Source organism: Miniopterus schreibersii (assembly GCF_964146895.1).
Source record: "Miniopterus schreibersii genome assembly, chromosome: 8".
NCBI lineage: Eukaryota > Metazoa > Chordata > Mammalia > Chiroptera > Miniopteridae > Miniopterus > Miniopterus schreibersii.
Window position 1 is genome coordinate 47,398,983 of NC_138109.1, and position 25,907 is coordinate 47,424,889.

Here is a 25,907-nt window from a genome sequence, read left to right on the forward strand (position 1 = left end):
TGTATTTCTTAGTTTTCTATGTGCATTCATTTCGCCCTCTAACGTACTGCCAAGAACAGTGCTGAATACTCCCTTAAACAATCACACACCTCACTACCTCAATCCAACATCAACCAACCTTTTTGAAAAGTCTGTTGAGCATAGACAAAGCATGGGCTCTGCATAACTACTTTTCCAAAGGGGGCTGGGAAAACACCTTAAACTAGCAAAATCACTTTCTTTGGTCAACATTATGTGGCAATAGCTTCCATATTCCCAAATTTTAGTATATGAAAAGAAATGGGAAATTGAGTTCATCTCTCCTGTGGCATTACCATCATTCCTTCACCTTTTTTGGAAACAACTGCAGTTGGGTGATCACTACGCACAAATCCATGTCCTTGTGAACTGAGAGAGGTGTATAGAACATGCAAGCAGGGAGTGGGGTAAGGGTCTGCCTGAATACCTGATAAGACGTTGGCTCTCTTAGTGATATTATGAAAGCAAAAGGTGTTATTAAAGCTGGCCTTGCTGCTGGAGGTAATATGAAGAATCTGGGGTTTCTCACTTGCCCCTTAAACACTCCAAATTATTTTCCCAGGAAGGGCATTATAGAGCCCTGCAGACTGAAAAGTTACTGTGACTTCCTGCAGTGAAGCTCCTGTGGTTTTACAGTACTTTCCCCTGTTCTTGGATTAAAGAGTGGGGGACATATGGTCACACACTGACCATTTCGCCTCTGAAGGCCTTTCTGGTGCCTAGCATCATAAAAGGCCCTCGGTAAAAATAAATTGCTTTCCTCACAGTGATTATCACAGTTATTTGGACTTTACCTAGACTACTTGGTTCCATCATTAAATTTTAAATTACTGAAGACAGAGAGCTCTCACTTCCTTGCCCACACATGAAGCCAGCCAGGCCTAGCTCTGCTTCCTTCTTTATGGCTAGAAAAGACACCTGTCATCTGCGCTTTGTCTGTCCAAATGTGGCAGCTCATGTTCTCTTCTTTCTTTCCCTCCTGTTAATAATATTGGTGTCATTATTACTGTTGAAGTATCTGGATTACATCTGAAGTTCCCTTGAGACCAATAAGCTAGATTCAATGATCACAAATGAGTTATTGTAAAGTGAGTGCAAGTACAGTGAAATTAACTTCCATATCGAATGAGGCTATTGGTACCCTAGACAACTGAATATAGTGATGGTGTTACCACAGAGACAATGAGGGAGATCTCACACTTATTCTGAAGAAGGCATAGGAACACCTTTAAATGAGTAACACAAAACAAATGAGCTGGGTTTTTACAGAATTACAATACACTGAATAAACATTTGTTTAAAGCTAGGATAGTACAGGGACATCACAGTAAATGCTAATGTACATGCTGATGGTTGGCAAGTGCAAATAAGCATGCTAATCATTATTCCACATCACAGTTTATTATGACATACAACTGCCAGAAATCAATGTCAAATCCAAGCACGAACCAGCTACCAACAGCATAATTTTCTCTTCATTTTTAGCTATTCTGCCCTCCAAACCCCCTTTATGATTAGCAAGAAGCCTGGGAATAGGGGATGAAAGATAAAAATAAAAGAGGCCTATGAGTTATTAGATAATTTTTAAATGCCATGCATTGGGGGAGAATCGCCAGTTGAGACGAGTACATATTTCCCTAGAGGATTTTAAGGTATCCCAAAGTGTGCATGATGTATTGGTGAATGGTGGTCTCTAAGAAAGCTCCCTGCTTTGTGTAGCTGAGTCACACAAATACCTGGTGTGCAAGAAGTTGGCATAGCAACTCTGCACTGCAGTTGTGAATCACAGAGTAAACAGGTGCATAAAACAACTACTTGAATGTGCTTCTCCACAAAGTGGTTAAATCTTGTAAGCGTTTTTTTGGAGCTTCTCTTTTTGAGAAATACAAACTCTTCACTCTAACAACTTAAAGCAGCTCATTTGCTGAACAGGAGAGGATATTCGTGACTCATGGAAAGATTTATTCTCTGTATTTTCCCTGGATAAATAAGATGACCTTTAGCCTAAAATTTCCCCCTCACAGTAGACATAATTCTCCATTGACTAGAAAACAGTACTAAAAAACAAGCTTTTCTGTGTTTGTTTAAAAAAATATGTACTTCTAGGAAAAGAATTGCTTACCTCTTGGCAACAGGTCCTTTGAAATCTGGATCAAATTCTCTTGAATCACCTGCATTTAAAACAAATAGTTTTTTAAGCACATAAGCCAATGAAATGGAAAATAAATACATATAAAATATGAATAAAAAATCTACATCTTGGCTAGTCCACTGCTCAGTGCAGTGTTGAATTCATCCTTCTGTCCAGTGAGACTCCAGTTATACCTTGCTTACAGCTGTCAAACTTTCTCCCTCTTTCCAGCTAGAAGCAAGACTAAAAAGAGTCATTAAGGACCATAATCTACGCACCTTGCACACATAGCCTCTCACTGTTCTGAGCAGCAACGATATAGAGTGTATACCAAACAGGAAATCTGAAGCCCTTCCAACCTACAAAGACGTTTTGCCATCTGCCATGGCCAAGTATTGCTGAGTACTTGTGAAGACCACAGTATAACAGAGATGCCTGCTTATCCCAGTTCTCCCTGTCCTCTTGGGAGATTAGGCTTTGCTTCAAGAAGCTGGAATATTAGTCACCGCTGTTCTCTGCCATGTTTGCTGTATGACATATATAAATCATTATTATAATATATAAATGTCATTTGTATTGATTTTTTTTTTAATTTTTTTTAGACCCACTACCAGACTTCACACCATTTGGGGATATGCCCTAGTCATTCATTGTTGCATCATGATTGCAATATATTACCCTCATCATAAAGCACCTATTGTACTCCGAGAGCTCTGAGGGGATACGGAAGATAGATAAGGCGTGGTCCCTATTTTAGAGACCTTACAACTGGTGGGGCAAGGTCCACATATCGATTCAGTCAACAGATGTTTTTTGAGAATCTTTATATACCAGGTCCTGTGCTATAATACATGAACAATGAATATACCATGTAAAACAATTAATAAAGGACTAAATTGTGTGGTATTAGCTTTAAGTGTTACAAGAGCTCTGAGAAAGTAGGTTTCATCAAGGACTAGAAGAGTCGAGAGGGTTTCATTCCAGAAATGAGATTTTTTTTTTTTAACAAAAAGGAAAGGAGAAATATGCTGGGTGGTTAAAACTAGAATTCTGTTAAATTCAGTAACTGTTTATTGATCACTTGTTATGTGCTCTGCATTAAATGAGGCACTACAGGAGATACAAGATTTAGTGAAGCACAGTTTCTGTCTTCAACAAGCTAACAAACTAGTGAGCAGGGAGAGAAATAAGAAAAGTATACAAATCACTATAATACAAGGAAGGTATGACAAGAGGGGTACATAAAAAGTGTTAGGAGAGTTCTAAGGATGGAAAGGTCACATTCAGTTGAGATTAGTCAGGAAGGGTTTCTAGAGCCACAATATTTTGGGACAGGTAAAGTTTAGACCTGTAGAGATGACTTAAGTCATAGAGCTGGGAATGCATGTCCTGTTTGTGGGGATGGGAAAAAGATCAGCTTGAATGGAGTACTGGATAATGGGCTAGGAGGGAGGAAAAATAAAGCGGAATAGAGAGTATGGGATCAGACTACAGAAAGCTTAAAACCAGGGATGGAAATTATTTTTCATCTTAGGCCACAGGGAGCCATAGGAGTTGAACAAGGGGGGCATGGTAGAAGCAGGGCTTAAGGAAGAGCAATCGAGCAGCAGTGTGCAAGTTGTATGACAATGTGTAAAGTCAAGGAGACCAACCAGCAGTCTATTGCAATAACAGAGGGGAAGTAACGTGAGCCACTTCCACCAAAGAGAAAGATTCAAGACTCATCAGAGTGGTCAGGTGGCTTAGGGATCAGGAGTAACAGCGCGAGAGTCAGGCTGCCTGTTCTTTATCACTTACTTTCAGTGACCCTAGACAGGTCATTTCACTTCTCTGAGTCTCAGTTTTCATATTTGTACATGGGGATTGTAGCAGTACCTATGTCATAAAGTTGTTATGAAGATTGAATGAATTAATACCTTTAAAGGTGCTAAACACAGTGGCTGGTGCTTAGTAAGCCCCCAATGTTCATTATTAGCCACGTAATTACATGAAAAGATAAGTAGAAGTTGATGCATGTTAAGACGTGGGGTTGTTGTGAGCAATTTTTCCTATGTCTCTTAGCCATCTGTATGTCCTCTTTGGAGAAGTGTTTATTTAGGTCCTTTGCCCATTTTTTAATTGGATTGTTTGTCTTCCTTTTGTTAAGTTGTGTGAGTTCCTTATGTATTTTGGATGTGGGGTTTAAAAAACAGAAGTCAAAGATGGCTCCAAATCAAGAGCATACAGATCTAGACATTGTGATTCACAGTTACTTCTGGTCTTTTACCTCGGTTTAAAGAAAGGTTGATGCTATTAAAACAGTTGGGAATGTTAGTGGGTGGAAGAAATTATGAAGTTGTTATAAGAAAAAGAGCATGAGATTGATTTTTGCTCTTTTTAAGTTTGAAGTGACATCTAATTGAAAAATCCGGCATTCAACCGCAGTTAAGAAACTGGAGCCTTGGGTCAAGTCTTGAGATACATATTTGGAAATCAAGTTTATATCATGAAAAGTGATGAGCTCCATTAAGAACATTGGATCTGTCAGGTATGCAGAGTAATGTTATAATGACAATAACAATAATGTTTAACATGCTTTTATTTATTAATTTAATTTATTTTTAAGAAGTTTAAGATTTTTTAAAAATATCTTTTTATTGATTTCAGAGAGAAGAAGGGAGAGGGGGAGAGAGAGAGAAACATCAATTGGCTACCTCCTGCATGCCCCCTACTGGGGATCGAGCCTGAAAACCGGGCATGTGCTCTGACTGGGAATTGAACAAGTGACCTCCTGGTGCATGGGACGACATTCGACCAACTCAGCCACACTGGCCGGCCTAACGTGATTTTGGCATTAAATGCTAAGCATTGTACTAAGTGTTTTTTTGTACTACTTTGTTTTCTTGACACAATAATCTTATTATGTAGGAGGACTGGAAACTATTATTAGCCACATGCTACATATGTAAAAACAAGGCATAGAGAGGCTAAGGAACATGCCCACAGTCACATAGATGAAAAATGGTCCACCTGGATCCACACCACCCAGTCTCACTGTAGCAAAACAGATCCTATTAGTCGCACCCTGTAAAGCCAACATTGGTTCCTACTCCAGGAGGAAGTGTGTAAAATGTTTCCTGTTTGAGACAGTCCATATATACTTCAGTGTCAAGTGTTCTCTTTTTCTGACTGCTTGAAGGACTCTGCCTCCCAGTAAGAAATACGTTTCAGGGTGTCTAATCCCCTTTCTCTGGGAGCTGACCTCCTCCAGTAGCCAAGTTTCTCCCGTGTGCCTGTTTCCTGGCAATCAGTGACTGGGTCTAGTTTGGACACGAGACCCAAGCTGGGGTGCTCATTCCTAGCCACTCTATCCCAGGACCGTAGAATTAGAATGGACAGTAGTTAGTGGGAGATTGAAACTGCAAAATATAAAGCTTGAAGATCAGAGAAGCAGAGAAAGCTGGCTTTCAGAAAGAAATTACTGAAGCAAATGTAGAAAGAGAAGCAGGGATGGGAGTTCTGCTGGACTTTAGGCTCCTGTTTCAGTCCCTACCTGAGGCCCAGAGTTCAGCTTCATGAGACACCTGTATCCTTTTACTAAAGTCTCCTTCCTTGATTTTTTTTTGCTAGTTCGGTTATGGGCATCCAAAGAGTCCTACTAGTACATTCACTCTCTTAGCTCAACTTAGGTTTCAACAATTCATTTTAACAACATTTATTATGTTCTCACAATAGACAGGTGGTGGGGATCCAAGGATGAATTCTTGAGACTAAGTCTGCTTTCCTGAATCTCATCAGTTGAATAAGAAATATAAAATCAAGACAATAGTTGCAACACTATGTGATTGCCATGATAGAGACATGCAGAGGGTGCCATGGGGCACAGAGGGACTCATCAATGGGTAGGTGTCCTGTCTCCAGCTCCTGACTGATTCTGAACTTGGGCTTCACCTTCTACCAACCCTCTGGCCCAGTGCCCTTTGACTTGGCTCTTCCACTCTGTGGATAACTGGTGCTGGTATTCTTGCTGGTCCAGGTTTTAGTCCCCTAAAGTGGCTGAACAGCTAAAATATCTCAGAACTCTTTTGGGGGTGGTTGGGAGGTACAAATTTCCAGCCCTTCCACCAAATACTCTATTTCTGTAGGTCTGGGATGCATCTGGAAATGTGCAATTTTTAAAAGTCCCACCAGAAAATTCTGATGCACAATCAGACTTAGGGAGCACTAGGCCACTTAATTTATTCTGAATTTCATTCTTAACCTCTATCTTAGTTCATACGTAGTCGTTAATTCTAGCTGTATGTAACAGAACAAACCTGATGGGATGGGAGAAAAGCAGCTCATCGTGATGTGTGTGAGCTTTGGGGAACACCACAATTAAGGGTAAGAGAAAAACGGACAGTTATAGAAAGAGAAACAAAAAAGTGACATTTAAGAAAGCCAAAGAATTTCAAGAAAGAAGGAAGATTATAAATGTCCCAGAAAAATGATTTTTAAGTGAATACTTACTTGTACCAAGGACTGCTATAAGTACTTTATACACACATATGCTTCGTTTGCATAATTCCACATAGAATAAGGTGAATTGTCCCCCCTTGAATTGTGCAATACAATATCAGTGGTATATTTATGATGTCATGTAATGATCCCAGTAATTCTGTGATTTAAATCATTGTTATCATTCCATTTTAAGATGAGAAAGTTGAGGCACAGAAGGGCAAGCAGATGTGCTCTAGCCTACTCAGTTAACAAGAGGTAGACAGGGAACTGGAAGGCGATCTGACCCCAAAGCCTGTATTGAGCTACTAGGCAGTAAATTCCTCATTAGTGATCTTAGAGAGATTCCACAGATGACTGGGGAGAGAAGGTGGGATGAAAAGGGTTAGGAACTTTTACTGCTCCTGTAATTATTCTCTTTTTACATTAAAGATAAGCTAAACTGGTTTAAAAGTATCTAGGCTGGCTTTCAATTTTGGTGTGATTTGTACTTCAGCAAGTGAAAAAGGAGACTGCAGGGTAAGTGAAAATGCTATTGTCAAATCTGTCTGAAAGCTGACACATTCTGACTGTAAATCCTGGCTGCCTTAAAGTTCAGTTGAAAATACACCCAAACCACAGTCCAATGGTAAGATTTATCTGATTCCATAGAGTAATGACAGCTGGAAAGTGATGACTTCAGCCTGCCCCACGTGCTAGCAGAATTTGTATTGTTATGCAAATTTTTATTTCCTGAAATCAATACAGGGCATTGCTTTTTCAGAGGCCTTCATATGCTCTAATTGCTTTTCTGGAATAAATAGACTGACGGGCCAGCTAAATGAGAAAAGCTACAAAGCTTCACTGTCATATAGCTTAGCTAGCTGAATATAATTCACATTTCTCATTTAAAGGAAAAGAAAAAATTAAAATTGGGTAATCATAGTAAAAGCTTCTTAAGTTCACATGACTCTTTGATCACCAAAATTATGACAATATAATCACTAAAATTATTCATGATAGACAGTCGCACATTTGTTATGGTAGTTAACAGTTTGTATTGTACTCATGCAATGTAATTATTCTTACTAGAAATAATTTATGAAGGCTAAGGAAAATAGTCCAGGTAATTAATTCAATTCATGGGTGCAGATTTCACATGACTGTTGAATGCAAATGGCAAGATAAAGCGGCCAGTCATGCTTGAAAGACTTCTTTCTTTGAAAGCAATCTGTTTCTCAAAGAAAATGACACTATAGCTACCATTGATTTTTTTAAAATAAAAAGCAGAAATCTGAAACTTTTCATTTTATTCTTTTAATATATTCTCCTTCAGAACATCTAACGTGATATGGAGAGCAAAAGGAGAATTAAGGTGAGGCAAACAAGTATTTTAGGGCTTAGTACAATTATAAGCAAGCAAGTCAGATAATTTTCCAATAAGCATGGAAAAATGGTGTCATATAAAATTAAGTCTTGCTTGAATATTCTACAACGGCCAGTGGAGAATTGTAAATAATTAAATGCTTGTTTTACTTTATTTTTCAAATGTGTTTATGACTTTGTGTCTATAAATGAGGGCCTGCCACTTCATCTAAGGAAAGGGTTTCTTTTCCTCCAAGTCTCAACAAAGGATAAAAAGCCATGTTCTTTGCCATTTCTTACAGGTTAATGTCCCTACGTCTCAGCCCAGCACCCATGGCCTTTCATGCTGTCCCACCAGCCTCATCTCCTACCATCCCTCACTTCAGACTTGATCTTCTAACAGTTCTGTACTGTGATGTCATCTCTGCCACCCACAAATCTTATGATCTAGGGAAAATTACTGTTTATCTCTCCGAAATTCCATTTTATCATCTACAAAATGGTAGATACTAGTGTAGGGATGCAGAATGAGTCACCCCAAAATGTGTTTCTGTGTATGTGGATTATTTTGAGCTCAAGGCCATGGAGACCCTTTGGGCTCAAGAGAAACTTCTGCCTTGCCCTCCCCAAATACCTAGAAGAATTTAAATTAGAGGCTTTGCCCATAATAAGAGATTATCAGAGATAACATTTTTCAGTTATCATCTGGCAGGGCAAACTAGTAGTTACTGAAATCTTCTCTTCTTATTGTTCCCCAATGACTTTCTTCCCCTCTGAAGCCCTAAGGCACCTTACCTCAAAATTCCACACATACCTCACTTTAACTTTCTGCCCCTGAACTTCTCATGTATATGAGGTCTCTGGCTCTCTCCTATATGTGGGGTTCCCATATGTACATATGTAATTGAATTTGGTTATTTTTTTTTCTTGTTAATCTGTCTCATGTAGATTTAATTATTGGACCAGTCAAAAGAACTTGAAGGGTAAAGGAAAATTTCTTCCTTCCCCACAGTAGCAAAAAATAAAAATGAAAAAAGGAAGAACCAATTTCTGCCTTTGGAGTGACCATGGGAAATAACAAAGTATATGTAAATTATCCTCATAACTAAAGTAGGTCAGTGTAGAATCCATGCAACCCAACTTTAGTTGAATTACCCCATAGGTTATAAGTGACACCAATAATTCTAGAAAGGTTTCAATGACTAAGCTGGGTGTGATATTTATGGAATAACATTTTGAAGGATAGGAATTCTGAAGATGCTTAAAGAAAGAAATGTGTCACATGGGAAAGCTGGACAAAAGCACATGCTCAGCCACCTCAGCCACAACAAAGACTACACCTGGGAGAGGAGACATGAGAGCAGTTAGGGGAATGAAGCACATCATTGAGAGGTAGGGTAGGACTTACAAAGCCCCTCAAGTCTTCTTGTTACCAGAAAGGGGACCCTGGCCCTGAGTGGGTCTGCCTAGGGCCAGCCGGTGTGTGGGTTCTTGATTTCATGAAGGGCAGATGTCACAACATAAGTCTAGGTGATTTGTAGGGGATGTTTATTAAAGCTGCGGATGTGCAACAAGGAAGGGCCTAGGATAGAAGAAGAAACAGGAGAGGGACTAGGTGGGGAAATGAGCCCAGGCTGGGCTGCTTTGGCTAACTAAGAAGTCAGAGAAAAAGGGGGCCTTTACAGGTTCGGGGGTTAGCCCAGGACAAACTGTCACTGCCCATTGCTCCTTGGTTGCAAGTCTAAAAAATGAATGCCTATAGGGGAAGAAAAAGAGGAAGGGAAAGGTAAGGGAGTGCTGGCCTTGAGACCTTCTTTTTAAGGGTTTTTAAAGACTGGGAGTTTAGGAGAGTATCTCAATAGAATATTCATCAGCTTTATGCTGATGTGCCAAAATAAGATTTACTCCCTTAATGTCATCTGTCATTGGGTGTGGTTGGCAAATGGCACCAACTGGACTTCTGCTATCTATCTCCAAGTGGGGTGATTTAAGCTTTTTACCCTCTGGTTAGGGAGATGTGTAAACTATTTACTCTTAAGTGTCCCAGGTTACAGAAGATAGGATTTTGCAATTTACTAGTTGGCTGTAAACTTAACTGTTTGTCTCAGTTTTCTATTCTGCTTATCCTGGCTTACTAGCCTGTCTCAATGTGAGGAAGGACCACAATTGTCACGAGTCTATGTTTCTGCTTGATGCAGAGGAAATAGAAGAGTTAAAGTCAAGGAACCAACAAGAAGATTGTTGTCTTATTTCACACACTGATGGTAGGTGCCTGACTGAGGCTGTAGAGAGAATGAGGCAATTCCAGAAGCATTACAGAGGAATACATTCAGTGGGGGTGAAGGAAAGGGCATGGTACCAAGCTTCATCACCTAATGACAGCAATTCCTCATGCAGAAAATGATGTGTATTCCAGAAGCTCATCTTCAGCAGAAACATGACCCCACGATAGACACGGCAAGATTAATGAAAATGCAAATGAGATTCCTTCAGCGCTGATTCAAACCAAACAATACAGTGGTATCATGACCTTATGATGGTTTTTCTCCCAGTGTCAGTAACTTCCTAAAGGCATGAGATGATAAATCACTCTGTTTTACATCAAGAATGTCAAATCTCTTGCTTTAAGAATGATTTTTCTAATCACAGGGTTGGGTTTCTAAATAGTTTGCATCATTATTTGAAATAATTCATCCTATGTGAACAGAAATCATTAACATTTAGTTAGAATGTTAACCTTAGAAGTAATAACCTAAAAGAAGCAACCTCCACTTCCACTGAGCAGGCACAAGAAAACATACATAAAGCCCTCAGGGTGCTTCTTAATAGACTGATTTTATAGGCATTGTTGAAAGATGCACGTTTAGGGAGCATTGGAAATGCACCTCTAAAAAAATGATTTTTCTTGACTACTATGAAAAAGCAGTGAATCTGTGCTATAGAACAGCCATGAATTATTAGATAATCACACATCTACTCAGAATAAATAAAATTCTGAATCAATATTGATTTAAAAAGAGAGTCTGGAAGCAAACAAGAACATGGATTGAGTCTGAAGGTTATTGGAATGGGTTTTCTAATGCTTCTTTCTAAAGACCCGTGACATACTCTAATTACAATGAAGAGACTCCTTATTTTCTTCCAATTTCATAGGTTGTGCATTTCATTATATGCCAGTCTCCTTTCCCTCACCTCCTAAAAAACAAAAGTACAATTTCACAAGCAGAGATAGGAAATAAAGAGCATTTCACTCACGCTGGATCTAAAAATAAGTGACTTCGCCTTGCTTTTCCATCTGCAGATTTCAAGCAATAGCACAGTAAATGAACAAAGGCTGGGAAAGATGATAGCTTTGAAAGTGACCCTTACACAAATATAAAAATTAACTTTTGCAAATAAGGAGCAAATTGTCTTTAAAGTTACAGACGAGTAAAAGATTTTCCATTGAACTTAAGAATAAACACTCCTAAAGAAAAATCCAAGAATGTGTCAGTTTATCACACGTGCATAAAGCAGGTTAGCAGATAGTGATAACATCTCTTCTGCTTCCTAGCATTGCCCACAGGTTATTGATGAAAACAAAATTAAACTGCTTATCAATTCTGACTTTTGCCACAACTCAAGAAGATGAAAGATAATAATCACTGGAGAAAAAAGAAAATCCCTACTCCTGGGCCTAAAGGGTAGGAAAGAAGACATATTTTAGTGCCTCATTTCTATCAAAGCATGATGCTTCAATGCATATAAACTACAGGTGGGGTACACTGTTAGAATCAGTACTACACGCAGGGCCTTTCACCAATGGTTCAGACCAGGCATTCAGGATGTGAAACAGGATTAACAGGCAGCAGGGATACACCCAACCTGCTCCACCTGTGATCTCAATTCAGAGAGAGAGAAGACAAGAGAGAGACTGAGCTTCTTCCTTCTTGGGGCTGGGGGTGGGAGGTGGGGAATGAGTGGGCTTTTGTTGTAGAACAAGGGAATCACTTGGAAAGGATGCCTGGAGGCTTATCTCAGTCCCTCAGGGAGCCCGGTCTCCTTGGATCAAGTCAAGGACAAAAGAGCTTGTAAGTTCTATGGCGCCAGCATATGTGAGGGAGAATTGCTCATAAAATTTTCTTCTCACGAAATGGGATCTTTCACAAAGAGACTGGACACACTGTAAGCTCACTGTCAAAAGGCAACTTTGGGCTTCTTTTACATTCTGTATAGATATAGGAGAGTGAATGAAAGACTAGGGAAGGGAAATCTAGCACTCAAGACAAGGTTTTGCCTCATAATCTTCCATAATGGAAATAATAGAAAACTGGGAAGATAAACTTGTAAATAAAAGTCTCCCTGTTAACTCCAATTCCAAAAGTATGATAAGTTCAACTCTAACTCTCTCTCTATCTCTCTCTCCAAAAACAAATAAAAACTCTGATATAAAGCTTAAAGAATATCTTATTAAAAGCACTGAAAATTTGACAAACCAGTGAAGAAATGCCAGGTCAAAATCTAAGAGAAAGTAAGAACCCAGAGAGAAGGATACTACTAGCGTCACTACAGGCTCAAATTTACCAGCTTAGCATATTCAAAGAGCAAGAGGGACAGAAGACTCAGCCCAGAGGCTGCTCAAGATGAGTGAGTAGGAAATCATCCCTCCTTAAAGTTGAAACTCCAGTGGGCTATGCCTCAGACTGAAACCCACCGCACCCTTAAGAAAGCCACCTTCACACTGAGCAGAATGATGGAAGGAAACACCCTCATTTGAATTTGCAGTGTATGGCAAGTAATCTAAAGTGGAGTCAATCCACAGGTACTCCTAGAACACTGACAGACAAACAGCAACAGACTTCTGTTGGAATGCATCTATATTCTAATAATCATCAAAAGTAATTTTCCAAAGAATATATGCAACTCACAATGAAAAAATAACACATTGCCTAAGGAAACAGGACACTATAAAAAAATTAGATCATTAACAGGCAACAGCAGACTCACAAAGTTTTCAGATATTTAAATTATTAGTCTCGGATTATAAAACATCTATGCCTACTGCTTTGTTTTGTTTTTTTTTCAGAAATAAGAGACAAACTTGAATATAAATGTGAAGAACTATAAAAAATTACCTAGAAACTTCAAAAATAAAGAAAATTTCATCTGGAAGTAAAAACATAGTAAATGAAATGTAGAATTTAGTGGGTAAGTTTTAAGGTCAGATTAGACACAGCTAACAAGACAACTGGCGAACTGGAAAGTAAATCAATGTAAATTGTTCAGAGTGCAGCACAGAGAAACTAAGAAAGGAAAATATTAAAGAATAGCTTCTATACTGAGTGTAGATTGAGAAGTTTTAATATATCAAATCAGATTTCCAGAAAGAGAGAGCAGAGAGGAGGGAGAGTGGTAATGAAAGAAAACAACTGCCAATGTAAAATTCTGTATCTAGTGACACCGTGTTCAAGAAAAAGGGTGAAATAAAGGCAATTTCAGGCACAAACAAACACACAACAAGAGAATATGCCACTGGTAGGATCTCGTTAAAGTATATTAAGCAGGTATATATTTCTGAGAGAAGAAAAGTGAGCCAGATGGAAGGTCTTTGATGAGAGAAGGGGCGCAGAAGGAAGAAAGCGACCACTGGCTGTAGAAAGCAATAATCATAAAGTCTTGTGGGGTTAAATAAAACAAGATAAAATTACCACAGTCAGAGAACATAATCCAAGAGTTGAAGCATTGTAGGCTTTTTGTATCGTGTAGAAAGTGGTGAAGTATTCATGAATTTTAAACTTTAATAAGTAGGCATGCTGCAATTTTAAAAGAGTAGAATCAGCATATATTACTTCGAAAACAGTATAGTAAGGAAAATGGAATAAGAAAAATTAGTCAATAAAAAATCAGGTAAGGAAAAGAAGAAAAATAAACAAAACGGTCGGTCCGGGGAATGTGAAAACACAGATAAAGCGACGGACATGGCGACAAACTGAGTATTTGCAGCCTCCCTAACTTCCTATGCTGAAGCCCTAGCTCCCAAGAGGATGGTATTTGGAGGCGGAGTCTCCGGGATGGCATTAGGTGTAGGTGAGGTCAGGAGGGTGGGACCCCTATGATGGGATTAGGGTCTTTCTAAGCAGAGGAAGAGACCAGAGCCAGCCCCGTGCTATGTGAGGACACAGTGAGGGGGGACCATCTTCAAGCCAGAAAGGACCTGGGCGGCATCCTTTTGAGCAGCTCTATAGAAAGGTCGGCACAGCCGGGCACAGGGAAATGCTTCAGGCTTTCTGAAGACAGCTCAAGGTACAGCCCAACCAGGTGTCCCCAAGGCTCCAGGAGTGACGGGACACCTGAACAAAGGCAGCTAGAAGGGCTCACAGAATCCGATGAACTCTCGCCGAAAGCCTCCTAGGTTTTCCCATTCTTCCAGGGCTCTCCAAGTCAAATTTGATTTTTAATTTCATAATAATAATTTTGGCACATAATTAAATTATTTAAAACAAAAATAATTCACTCATCCTTTTTCCACCTTTCCCATTAACTGTAGTTCTGTTGTTTCATCATTATAAAAAACAAAAAGCTTTCCTTTTCTTTTAAAAAAAATGGGCAAAGGACCTAAATAGACACTTCTCCAAAGAAGACATACAAATGGCTAAAAGATATGAAAAAATGCTCAATGTCGCTAATCATCAGAGCAAATTAAAACCACAATGAGGTATCACTTCACATCTGTCAGACTGGCTGCCATCAACAAGTCAACAAACCACAAGTGCTGGCGAGGGTGTGGAGAAAAGGGCACCCTGGTACACTGCTGGTGGGAATGCAGACTGGGGCAGTCACTATGGAAAGAGTATGGAGGTTCCTCAAAAGATTAAATGTTGACCTTCCCTTTGGCCCAGTGATCCCACTTCTAGGAATATATCCTAAGGAACCCCAAACACCAATCACAAAGAACCTATGCACCCCTATGTTCATAGCAGCGCAGTTTACAGTAGCTAAGATCTGGAAACAGCCCAAGTGCCCATCAGTAGATGAGTGGATAAAAAAGCTGTGGCACATTCACACCATGGAGAACTATGCAGCTGTGAAGAGGAAAGACCTTTTGGCCTTTGGCACAGCATGGAGGGAACTAGAGAGTATTATGCTAAGTGAAATAAGCCAGTCAGAGAAAGACAAGTACCACATGATCTCGCTTATATGTGGAATATAATAAACAAAATAAACTGATGAACAAAGAGGATCCAGAGACATGGAAGCATGGAACAAAGTGAGGGATCTCAGAGGGAAGGCAGGGGGGAGGGTGTGGGTGGAGAGAGATTAATCAAAGAATTTATATGTTTATAAGCACAACCCATGGACAGCCATTGGTATGGGGAAAGCCTTGGGGTGGGATGGATGTGGGGTGGAGGGGATCAGTGGGGATAAAAAGGGGACATCTGTAATATTTTCAACAATAAAGAAACTTAAAAAAAATAAAAATTATCGCTTCTCGGCCTTTTGGCTAAGATCAAGTGTAAAAAAATAAAAATTTTTTAAAAAGTTTTTATTGATTTCAGAGAGAGGAAGGGAAAGGGAGGGAGAGCTAGAAGCATCAATGAGCAGAGAGAGTCATTGATCGGCCGCCTCCTGCACGCCCCCCACTGGGGATCGAGCGCACAACCCAGGCCTGTGCCCTGACCGAGAATCGAAACGTGATGTCCTGGTTCATGGGTCGAATGGCGACTGAGCCACACCGGCCGGGCTAGCTTTACTTTTCAATAACTGAAGAAGTCAGCTAAGTTTGTAAAGAAAGGAACGGTAAAACTTCACCAGGAGAATAAATAATAAAGGTGAACCAGGTTACCTCATTACAAAGTTTTTGGTTTAAGTTTTCCTATTGCTTGGCCATGTTACTGCTTCTAGCTCATATTCTCAAGCTCCAATCATAGTTTCCCATGTAAACAATCCACTTTTATCAGCGGGCTCTGAGCTGCTAAGGTACTATTTATCTATATTTTAAAATAAAATTGAATAGTTTAGCTTTTTTCCACTGTAGGTGGTTCTGACTAAATAAAGAACTTTCTTCAAAGAATAGAAAAATTCTATTCCTCAGTGCTTTACACTGTGGCTTAAAGCCAGACCTGGTAACCCAGTAAAGAATGTCAAGCTCCTAAAATTAACATTGTAAATTTTCCTTTTGTTCTAGGAGGAAAGAATGAATTTCGGGGCTCTTTGTACCCACAGGCCAAAACATATACCTATCCACATCTGAAATAACTATTTTAGAAAGAATATCACTTTAATGATTTGTTTTTTGGAATTTCTTTCACTTAAAACAATTCCACTCATTTATAACTCCTTTTATCTCTCCAGCTACTGGAACTGACTTAGGCTCAGGTAACATATTGATCAGAATATTGCCAAGAGTGGTTTCCTATTGCAAAGGTGGCCAAGTGTGACTTCTTCCATGCAATTTATATAGACTAAGTATTCCTGACCTCTTGCCCTTGTACTAAAGTGCTCCTGCCTTACCCTATAAGGCAAACCAAACTATGATAAAATGTAAACATGTAGCTACAGAAGTAGAAAGAAATAAATGAATGGGGATTTGTTAATATGCAAACATGTATCATGAATCTCTGATTGGAAACATAAGGTAAGGATCTAGGTCCATTTTACACAAGGCTTCCTTGTTCTCTGGTTACAAAAGCTAGGAGACACTTGTTAACATTTGAAAACTTTTAGGGAAAATTTAAGAATATTATAAATGTCTAGGTACAGACAAAAACCTTGATGAAAAGTGCAAAAAAGCATGATGTTGGTGGAGCACAGAGTCTGAGATCTAGGTCTAATCCTGGCCCAGCACCAGCAACCTGAGTGGTGTGGGAAAAATCCTTTGACCCTTCTGAGCTTTAAGTATGAAACGAAGTGATTGAAGACAATACCCATGGTTCCTTCAGGCTCTAAACAGCTGGCCTATTGTAAGTCCTGCACAAATGCTTGTTGAATAAAAATACCTACAACTGCCCTAGCCGGTTTGGCTCAGTGGTTAGAGCATCGACCTGCGGACTGACGGGTCCCGGGTTTGATCCCAGCCAAGGACATATACCTGGGTTTCAGACTCGATCCAGCCTGGCCAGACTACTCAGATCCAAAGTGGAGAGAGTGTAAACCACCAGGGAACTTCAGAGTAGGTCTCATAGGCTATAGGCATGGTGTTTCTCCTGGAGGGCTTTTATAACTTTAAAGAGGAGAAATAAGCCACTTGAAAGCAGGTGGGAAAGATCAGCCACTTCAAAGACAGACCCAAAAAGTCTTCATCAGCAATTAGTCTTTACTAACCAAGTATTTAGTTTTCCTAGATTTTCATCATCTGTATGTTGTATTAGTATGCATTTCTTAATACACTGTCATGAAGGTTTCTTAGACTAAGCTAGCACTTAACACTCAGACTATGACTTACCATATTGCTTGTTCTTTAACTGAGAGTCTGATGGTGCTTCTAGAAAAAAGCACAAAGAAAATATCTTTATTTGTAAGGGTTGGTGACTCTGGATCTCTACACCCATATCTCCCCATCCTAGAAATCCTAGTCCTTAGACTTTGACACAGAGTAACATAAGGTCGGTTGAACTAGCTGAACTTATACTAAATACCCAAAGTTACTGATACTGAACATTCACTCTTTAGAAATTAAAAGAATTGCATGAAGGTGCCAGGAGTAAAAGGCTTGGGTGTGGGGGAATAAAGCTGTGAACTCTTCCATTTTTACCCACAACCTGTACAATGCAGATAACATGCACAGTCATAAGACGTTCAGCACCAAGAAATGAAGTACTTTGTTTACTTTTACTTTATGTTACTGTACAGGCCTCGTAAGACACATGCGTTAAACACCTTTAATTACATGCAGAATAACCAGGGTAGATTAGATAAAAGAGATGTAATTCTAATTCAGCAGCCACACTTTAACCATATTATATATATGGTGTTTTGCTTTAACAGGAGCCCCCCCACACATGATAGTTACTAAGACAGCCTACTCAATTTGATAGATATTATTACTTGTATTTATTTGGGGGGAGATGAGGCAGTAAACTCCATAATGATAGCACCCTAAGGACTTAAGGTTAAAATAATCCCATACAGCCCAGCCTGCATGACTCAGTGGTTGAGCATCGATCTACGAATCAGGAGGTCACGGTTTGATTCCTGGTCAGGGTACATGCCCGGGTTGCAGGCTCCATCCCCAGTCGGGGGCACACAGGAGGCAGCCGACCAATGACTCTCTCATCATTGATGTTTCTATCTCTTTCTCCATCTCCCTTCCTCTCTCTCTAAAAATCAATAAAAACATATTTAAAAATAATAATAATTCCATATATATGTGAAACAAAAATATTAATACTTTCCATGAACATGCTTATAATCACACTTGTCAACCCATTAATGAAAGCTATTGAAAACAATTCCAACGATCGACCTGATGGACAGAAATTACAACGTTGGCCTAAGCATCAGTGCTTCTCCTCAACCCAACAATAGTAGATCATTGAGTCAGGGCTGGAATAAAGTTCTAGGGAAAGTGAACATTCATGAACTGTGTTCACTTGGGGAAAACAATAATGATAATTAAAATAGTAACCAATTTTATTATGTACTAAGTGCCATGGTTCAGTTACATTATCTCATTTAATACTCACAGCAGCCCTTGCTGCGGTCACAGTAATCAATTCTCTTCTAAAAACCAAAGGCTGGGGCTTCCAGAGGCAATGTGAACCTTAGGGTCTGATCTCTGCCTACAGTCATCCTGCTAGTAAGAGCGGGACCTGGATTCAAACGTAGGTCTGTGCGGCTCTAGACTCCACTCGTAACCAGTACAACTACTTGCCTCTAGTACTATCAAATTTACGACAGAAATCAAGATTATGTGTAATATTTTTTAGGACATCCTTGCCTTCTTTAAAACAGCAGTGTTGGATCACATTCAATAGGAGGCTGAGCATTGTCTGACTCCCTGGCTTTTTTATTGGGGACATATAGGTTTCAGACTTACCATCTGAAAAGCCCACTAAAGTTCCCCAAATGTCATAAGATGGACCATCTCTCACAGGTTTTATTAGACTATTGGCATGTATGTGCAAGGCTTAGTGTCTGAAAGATAGAATAAAATGTCAAGATCCAATACTAACTGCTTCGTTCCTGTTCCTGGGCTCTAAGTGACCAGACTTGCCTTTAATATCCCAAATATACTAAAAAAACAAAAAACAAAAAACAAAATTTGAGGTCTGGTTTATTAAAAAAATCACAGGTCACAGTGGTTTTTATAAAAGGCTCAAGAGTGTGCCATTCTAATCAAATGCTAGCTCACACAATCAGAGCCCCCTCCTCTGACGTTCCCCAGCCCCCACCCCAGATATATATACTAATGAACTCCCCCCGTGAGCCCAGGCCCTTCAGGAATTAGTGCTGCGCACAGTAGGATGCGCATCAGTCAGCCCAGCCCCAGCAAATGAGGGAGAGGGAACTGAAATACAGGTGCTTTGCAAAGAGTGCAATCCTCACAACCACCACACGCAGTCGGTGTCACTATCCCCCTTTTACAGGTGGGGGATGTGGAAACTCAGACTGGTAAAAGCATTTGACCAAGATTGCATGGTTTTGTCATTGAACAAAGCAAAGCAAAGAAATAAAGCAGGACCTACGTGCAGGTCTCCCGTTTCCCAGACTAAATATTATGCCATATAATTTTGACTCTGTCCTCCCAGGTTTTTGCACAGTGAATGAAAAAAATCAAGGCTCCTCTTTTGGTGTGATCAATTTACAAAATGGTTGAGCCAGCTTCTGTATAAGCTTCTGTCTTTTTGGAAAGCTGCTGTGAGAATATCCACATCTTATGCAGACTGCCTGGTGGTGTGTACAGACACCAAAGCCAAGTCATTCTGACCGTGGCAACAGCTGGCAAGACTGGAATCTGAAGCGAGATAAACTTCTGGACATGCATCCTGCCCACCTATATCTAGTTGGTATGAACAGTATGTGATTGAGGATGGGAGCAATGGGCTCCCCTCCAGAGCTCTGCCTTCTTACTACCTTTGTTCCCTTTTCCTTTATTGTTTGAAAGGTGTTTAAGGGGGTACGGATTGGGTGGAGATAGGGGTGGAGGAGGGAGTAGGAGGGCAACTGAACACAAACTGAACACACCTGACTGTCACATAAAAGGCTCCGATTGTTCCCCATCTAGATGCTCCTGTAGAAATATATGCTCGAGCACCTGAGGTCTAAGATGGACCTGAGGCTTCTGAGTATCATCTGTAAACTTTTATGTTCTCCAAAAAGAATACAATTGCTGCTGAGTCCAAAAAGGTAACAGTATTCTGGGCATCATGGTCAGATACTGGAAACAAAACAAAAAACACTACCCCATGCATCAGTACTCTTTGTTTGTTTTGGGGGGAGTTTTTGTTTGTTTGGTTTTTGTTTTTGCAGTTCTAGTAGACACAATTAAAAAAAAAAATTATAGGGGAGTTAGAGGCGGCCCAGAGAAAGTCAAAAGAGAAAGGGCCAAAAAATGTGGTCCACACCTAATATGCTTCACTCAGAAAAAAGATGACAGTCGAGATGACCCAAGTCTAGGAAATCAAAAGCTACAAAATAGTTACTAGGAAGAGGAAGTTGAACACTACATTTTAGTAATTAGAAATGGTGTATGTTTTGATGGCATATAGAAGGCTTGAAAAGTCATAGCCTGAAAAAAAATTTTCAGATAGATGAGATCAAATCCTGCTTCTGCATGGCCACGGTGGAGTTAGAGAGACTGGGCCAGGCACTGCCCCTCACTCCCTGTGGCCCGGGGCAAGCATGCTGCGTCAGTTTCCTCATCTGTAAAGTGGGATGGACGGAGCTCTACCACAAGGATTCTGGTACAGCAAATGAAAGGATACTGCTCACCGCAGTGTCTGTCATATGATAAACAATCAGTGAATGCTAATTCCCTTCCTTAGAGAACACAGGAGCTCCAAGAGATTCTGCCGTGGGAAAATAAAATAGGTAGATGAAAATAAGGGGTGATCGATAAAGAAGAGATTGCTTTTTAAATAACTGATATTGATATTTTGTGAAGTAGCCTGAATTATAAAGAAACATGTGCACCTCAAAATATACCCAATGGTATCCTTCCAAAACCACAATACCACAATAGATGGCCATTGATATTTATGTACAGCAGGGTCTTCCAACACTCCAGGAAGCAGTTTTGGCTCACAGCTGTTTCAGTGTTTACCCACTTGATTGTCTAAGTGCTTTTGCCATTATGATGAGCATCGTCTTCCACATAAATACATGCATACATGTACTATATGTTATATTTTTTCCAGAATTCTTTTTTTTAAATATTTATTTAAATTTATTGGGGTGATATTGGTTAATAAAAGTATGTAGGATTCAGGTGCACAGTTCTATAACACATCATCTGTATATTGTATTGTGTGTTCACTACCCCAAGTCAAGTCTCCTTCCATCACCATTTATCCCCCTTGTCCCCTCTTCTAACCCAGAATCCTTGTGTGTGTTTTGAAATTAATGTATTGGTTTTAGTTTTCCCCTCAGATTAATGGTCCCCTTTGGCAGAAAATTTCCCAGTGGAACATTTGAACAGATCAGTCATCTCTGAAGGAAGTTGTCTCCTTGACAGAAGCCTGCTGTGCTGAAGGGGCCGGCCCTGACTGCTATGACAACAGGGTAGGTTTCCATGGCCGCGCCTGTCTATAGTAGCCCACAGAAGGAAGCCAAGATAGGCCTTTATATGACATCTTAAGGAAATCCTAGACAGCAACTCCACCTACTCCAATTTGGGGGGAAATATGAAGCCTATTATCCTAGAGCCCAGATTTATTCTTTTGCCCATTAGTCCTGTAGGTTCAAATGAGAAAACTGGGGCACATACTGACTCAGGAAATAATTCTAATAGATTCTGTGAATCTTAAAAGCCTACACATACCTTTATCATGCCAAACCTGGTACTGACCGACCCAGCGCCATTTAGTGTTGACCCCAAATTAATTTGGTGTTCAAAATTTGGTGTTCCTCTCTGTGAAGGCAAGACTACACCAGGAATCCTTTCAAAGAATCTTTCATTCCAAAAATATTCACTAAGTACCCACTTTATTCAAAACCCTGTGCTGGGCACCAGAGCGAATAAAGAATAAGACAGACACAGCCTCGCTCCCACGGAGCTTACATCCTAGTAAGAGAGTGGCATAGCCAACTAATTTATAACTAATTATTGAGTTACAATTGTGTTGAGCTGTCATAAAGAAGAGCTATAAGGTGCTATAAAAGCATAAAACAAGAAAACCTGGTGCTTCAAGAGTCAAGGAAAGCTTGTGCTAAGTGTGGAAAGACAGGTAGGAATGAAATAGGTTAAAGTTTAGGAGGATGAGTGTTGAAGCCAGAGGGAACGGCACACACGGAGCCTCCTAGGAAGAAGAGCCGCACATTAGTGGACCTGGTCAAAGTCTAGCATAATTGGAAAGAAACAAAAGAGCAAAAGAAAGAGTGTTAAGAGAGAAAGTCAGGGATAACAGGTAGGTGGCTCTGTGCGGGGCCTTGTAGGTCAGGGTTTTATCTGCACTGTGACGTCCGTGGGAAGCCACTGAAGAGCTCCGGGCAGGAGAATGATGCCTATTTTTCAAGGATGAGTCCGGCTGCAGTGTGGGGAATGCAGGGAGGGAATGTGAGCGATGCCAGGAGACCAGTCAGGGTACGGGAGCCAGAGACGCTTGTGACAAAGAGTCTCAAAACGCCGGTGGAGATGGGGAGAGACCGATTGACACAGTAGGTATTTGATCAGTAAACGTGATTGAATTTGACCACAGCTGTGAGGAGGGGGGAAGAGGAGCTGATGGTGAAGTCTGGGTTGAACGTCGAGGCAGATGATTGTACCGGCCACTGGGACTGGACACAACAAGGCATGGAATGAGTTTGGAAGAGACGATGGATGTTTTTCCGGACATAGGTCAGATCTCTAAGCGGAGGCGTAATATTATCATTGGATATATGTGGCTGGAGCCCGTAGAAAACACAGGGATTAAAAATACACATTTGAAAGAGAAGCTGTGGGCAAGGTCAAGGAGGGCCGAGAATGAGACCCAAGAGGAGGGAAGAAAGCCAAGGCTAAACTCTTAAGCCCACACTGAAAGGATGGGGAGAGGGTGACGAACCAACAGAGGGGACTAACGGATACCAGGGAAACTTTGCTTTATTTTGTAAAGTTTCTATAATTAGGATGTCATGTGATAACTAAAAGCATTAGTTATTACTGTAAAGAAAGTGAAGCAGAGCATTCATGGCAGACCTGTGCTATACAGCGGTACCTCGGGTTCCAAGTGTGATCCGTCCCGGAGACAGGCCGAGGTCTGAATCATTCGAAACCCGAGGGACCCCAGCCGACAGCTGGCCTCAGGCCCTGCCCTCAGCGGAAGCCGCTGGCGTGTTCCCCTTCCGGGGCGGGTTCGAAAGCGAAGCGTTTACTTCCCGGTTTACGGCACTCGGAACCCCAAATGTTCCTCAACGGAGACGTTGGAAAACCGAGGTGCCGCTGTACTTTTAAAACAATGGGATGATAGCCACTGATAGTGATAAGCACAGAAAGCATAAAAATACCACAAAGTGACATTTCCTTTCGCTTTTACTCCTCACATCAATCTTCATGTGGCAGTAAAAATACAGGAAAGTAGAGGTGTCTTCTTGGAATCGTACATTTTCCTAATAATAATGCATGTTCCTAATCTCATGACCCGCAAGGTGTAGAATTTCCCATTACTCAGCTTGCACAACAATCTGCCAACAGCTATCTATTGAGTGCCTACTATGTGCCAGGGCCTAGAATACAAGATGTACAAATAGTCAAAGTCCCTGCCATCTTGGAGCTGACAGTCTACCAAGAAGATGGAAAATTAAAAACAAGCACATCAATAAAACTATAACTACAAATTATGTCCTGTGCTGTAAGGGAAACTACAAGGTGCTATGACAGACTGTAACAAGAAAACCGAATCTTTTTGGCATGTGCGTGGTGAAGGATCAGGGAAAAGAATCACTCTAAGTGGCATTCAAGCCTATATATAAAAGATGAGTAAGAGGTACCCAAGAAACGATTGGGGGGAGCACACCAGGCAGGGGCTAGAGCATGCACGGAAGGCCTGAGGAATAAAGGCTCTGACCAGGACCATGCGAGTGTCTGATGGAGGGGAGGGGAGTAAAGTGCACCTGCAATGGAAAGCAGGGGCAGATCCCACAGGACCTCTGAGCCAGGGAAAGGATTCAGGATTTCATCCTAAGTGCCATAAATTTGTTAATGGGATTCATACACTCTCATTTATATTCTTAAAAGATCAGTTATTTAAAAGAATTTTATGAATTAATTAAAAAATAAAGCATAAGGAACTTCTGCCCATGAAGGATTAACTGCTGTGGGAATTACTTTTCTGCTGTAAATAACTAGAATATATGTAAAAATAACTACATATATGTGTATATATATATATATATATGTATGTATGTATGTATATATATGTATATATGTATATATGGGGTGCGTGTGTGTGTGTATATATGATGTCCCAAGAAAATGTATACACACTTGTTAACAGCTGATAACTCACTTAAACTTAATATTCACTCCTTTTCAGTTTTAACTGATTTGAAATAATGGGTAAAGCCAGACTAAGCTTTGAAGAAAGAAAATTTATATTAAAGTGCCACAAGACTTTTTTTTATGGGGATACATAAAGATAAAGTTTACTGTACAAAACCAGCAACAGTCGATGAATTGAAGGCTCACAAATACCGAACAAAATGATTCTTGATGTTTGTGATTCCATTGCTTTGAGTTATCAGCCGTGCCTGGACCAGAACGGTCATCAGTTTAAAAACAGGCATTAACAAAAAAAAAATTATTCATTTCTGTAGATTCTTTTAAATTTTGAAAATGAACTATATGTTAATAAACACTGACTTTATAATCATTCAAACTGTGCATACATTTTTGGGACTATATATATATATAATATTATGTATTTTATTTATATATATAAATAAAACAATTTTCAGAGCATAAGACTATGATCTTTGTGGGAAGGGAGAGAAACCAGGTGAGCCCTCCAACTGCCCCAGATGACCACCTGAAAGCACTGTCCAGGCCACAGCTCACAGAAGGAAACCTAAACAGAGCCGTGATTTCACAGAGCATAGCAGATAAGGGATCAGAGTTTGAAAGGGCAGAAATACCTAAAGTTTATGTGCAGAAATACCATAACATCAAGTGGTCTGATACATATGTAATAAGAGTTCCAGAAAGGGGGAGAAAGGCTAGAAAAATACTTGAATAATAGATGAAATTTCCCATATTTAATGAGAACTGAAAAACCCACAGAGCAAAGAATCTTAACCATGAACAAAATAAACAATTAAAAATATATCACACCAGAGATCATCGTAATCAAATTGATCAAAAATAGCAAAATAAAAGCAGCCAGAAAACTACAATATATGTACAAAGGAAGAAAGATAAGAATGATTGACAGTAGACTTTTTATCAGAGATCTAAGAAAATGAATGGCAGTTTTAAACGCTGGAGTAAAAAGAAAGTACTGTTAGAATAAATTCTATATCCAGAAGAAAAAAAATCTTTCAAAAATGAAGATAAAATACTCTTTTCAGATCAGCAAAATGTGAAAGAATTCGTTGCCAAAAGATTTGTATGTTAAGTTAAAGGAAGTCCTTTAGGCAGAAGGAAAATCACACAAGCTAAAATGTTGAAGGAATGAAAAGCAATAGAATTTTCCGAGTACGCGTCTTTTATGTCCTTGGTGAATTTTATTCTTAGGTATTTTATTTGGTCTTTGATGTAACTATAAATGGGATTGTTTTCTTAGTTTCCCTTTCTGATAGTTCATGATTGGTGTAAAAAATGCAACTG

The 25,907-nt window shown here is 39.9% G+C and overlaps 1 protein-coding gene across 3 annotated transcripts in view; it reads right to left on the reverse strand.

The window, feature by feature from the left end:
* Positions 1-25,907, reverse strand: part of SLC44A5 (solute carrier family 44 member 5) — a gene marked incomplete at its 3' end in the record, with an annotated part of 257,122 nt that overhangs the window by 107,753 nt on the left and 123,462 nt on the right. For 2 of the 3 annotated variants that reach the window (XM_081145142.1, XM_081145140.1), the window contains exons 2-3: positions 17,391-17,429; positions 2,141-2,189 (exon numbers count right to left, since the gene is read on the reverse strand). In XM_081145142.1, coding sequence (XP_081001268.1) covers positions 2,141-2,189; positions 17,391-17,429 — 88 coding nt within the window. The remainder of the gene's footprint in view (positions 1-2,140; positions 2,190-17,390; positions 17,430-25,907) is intronic. The other variant, XM_081145141.1, reaches the window with a different exon arrangement.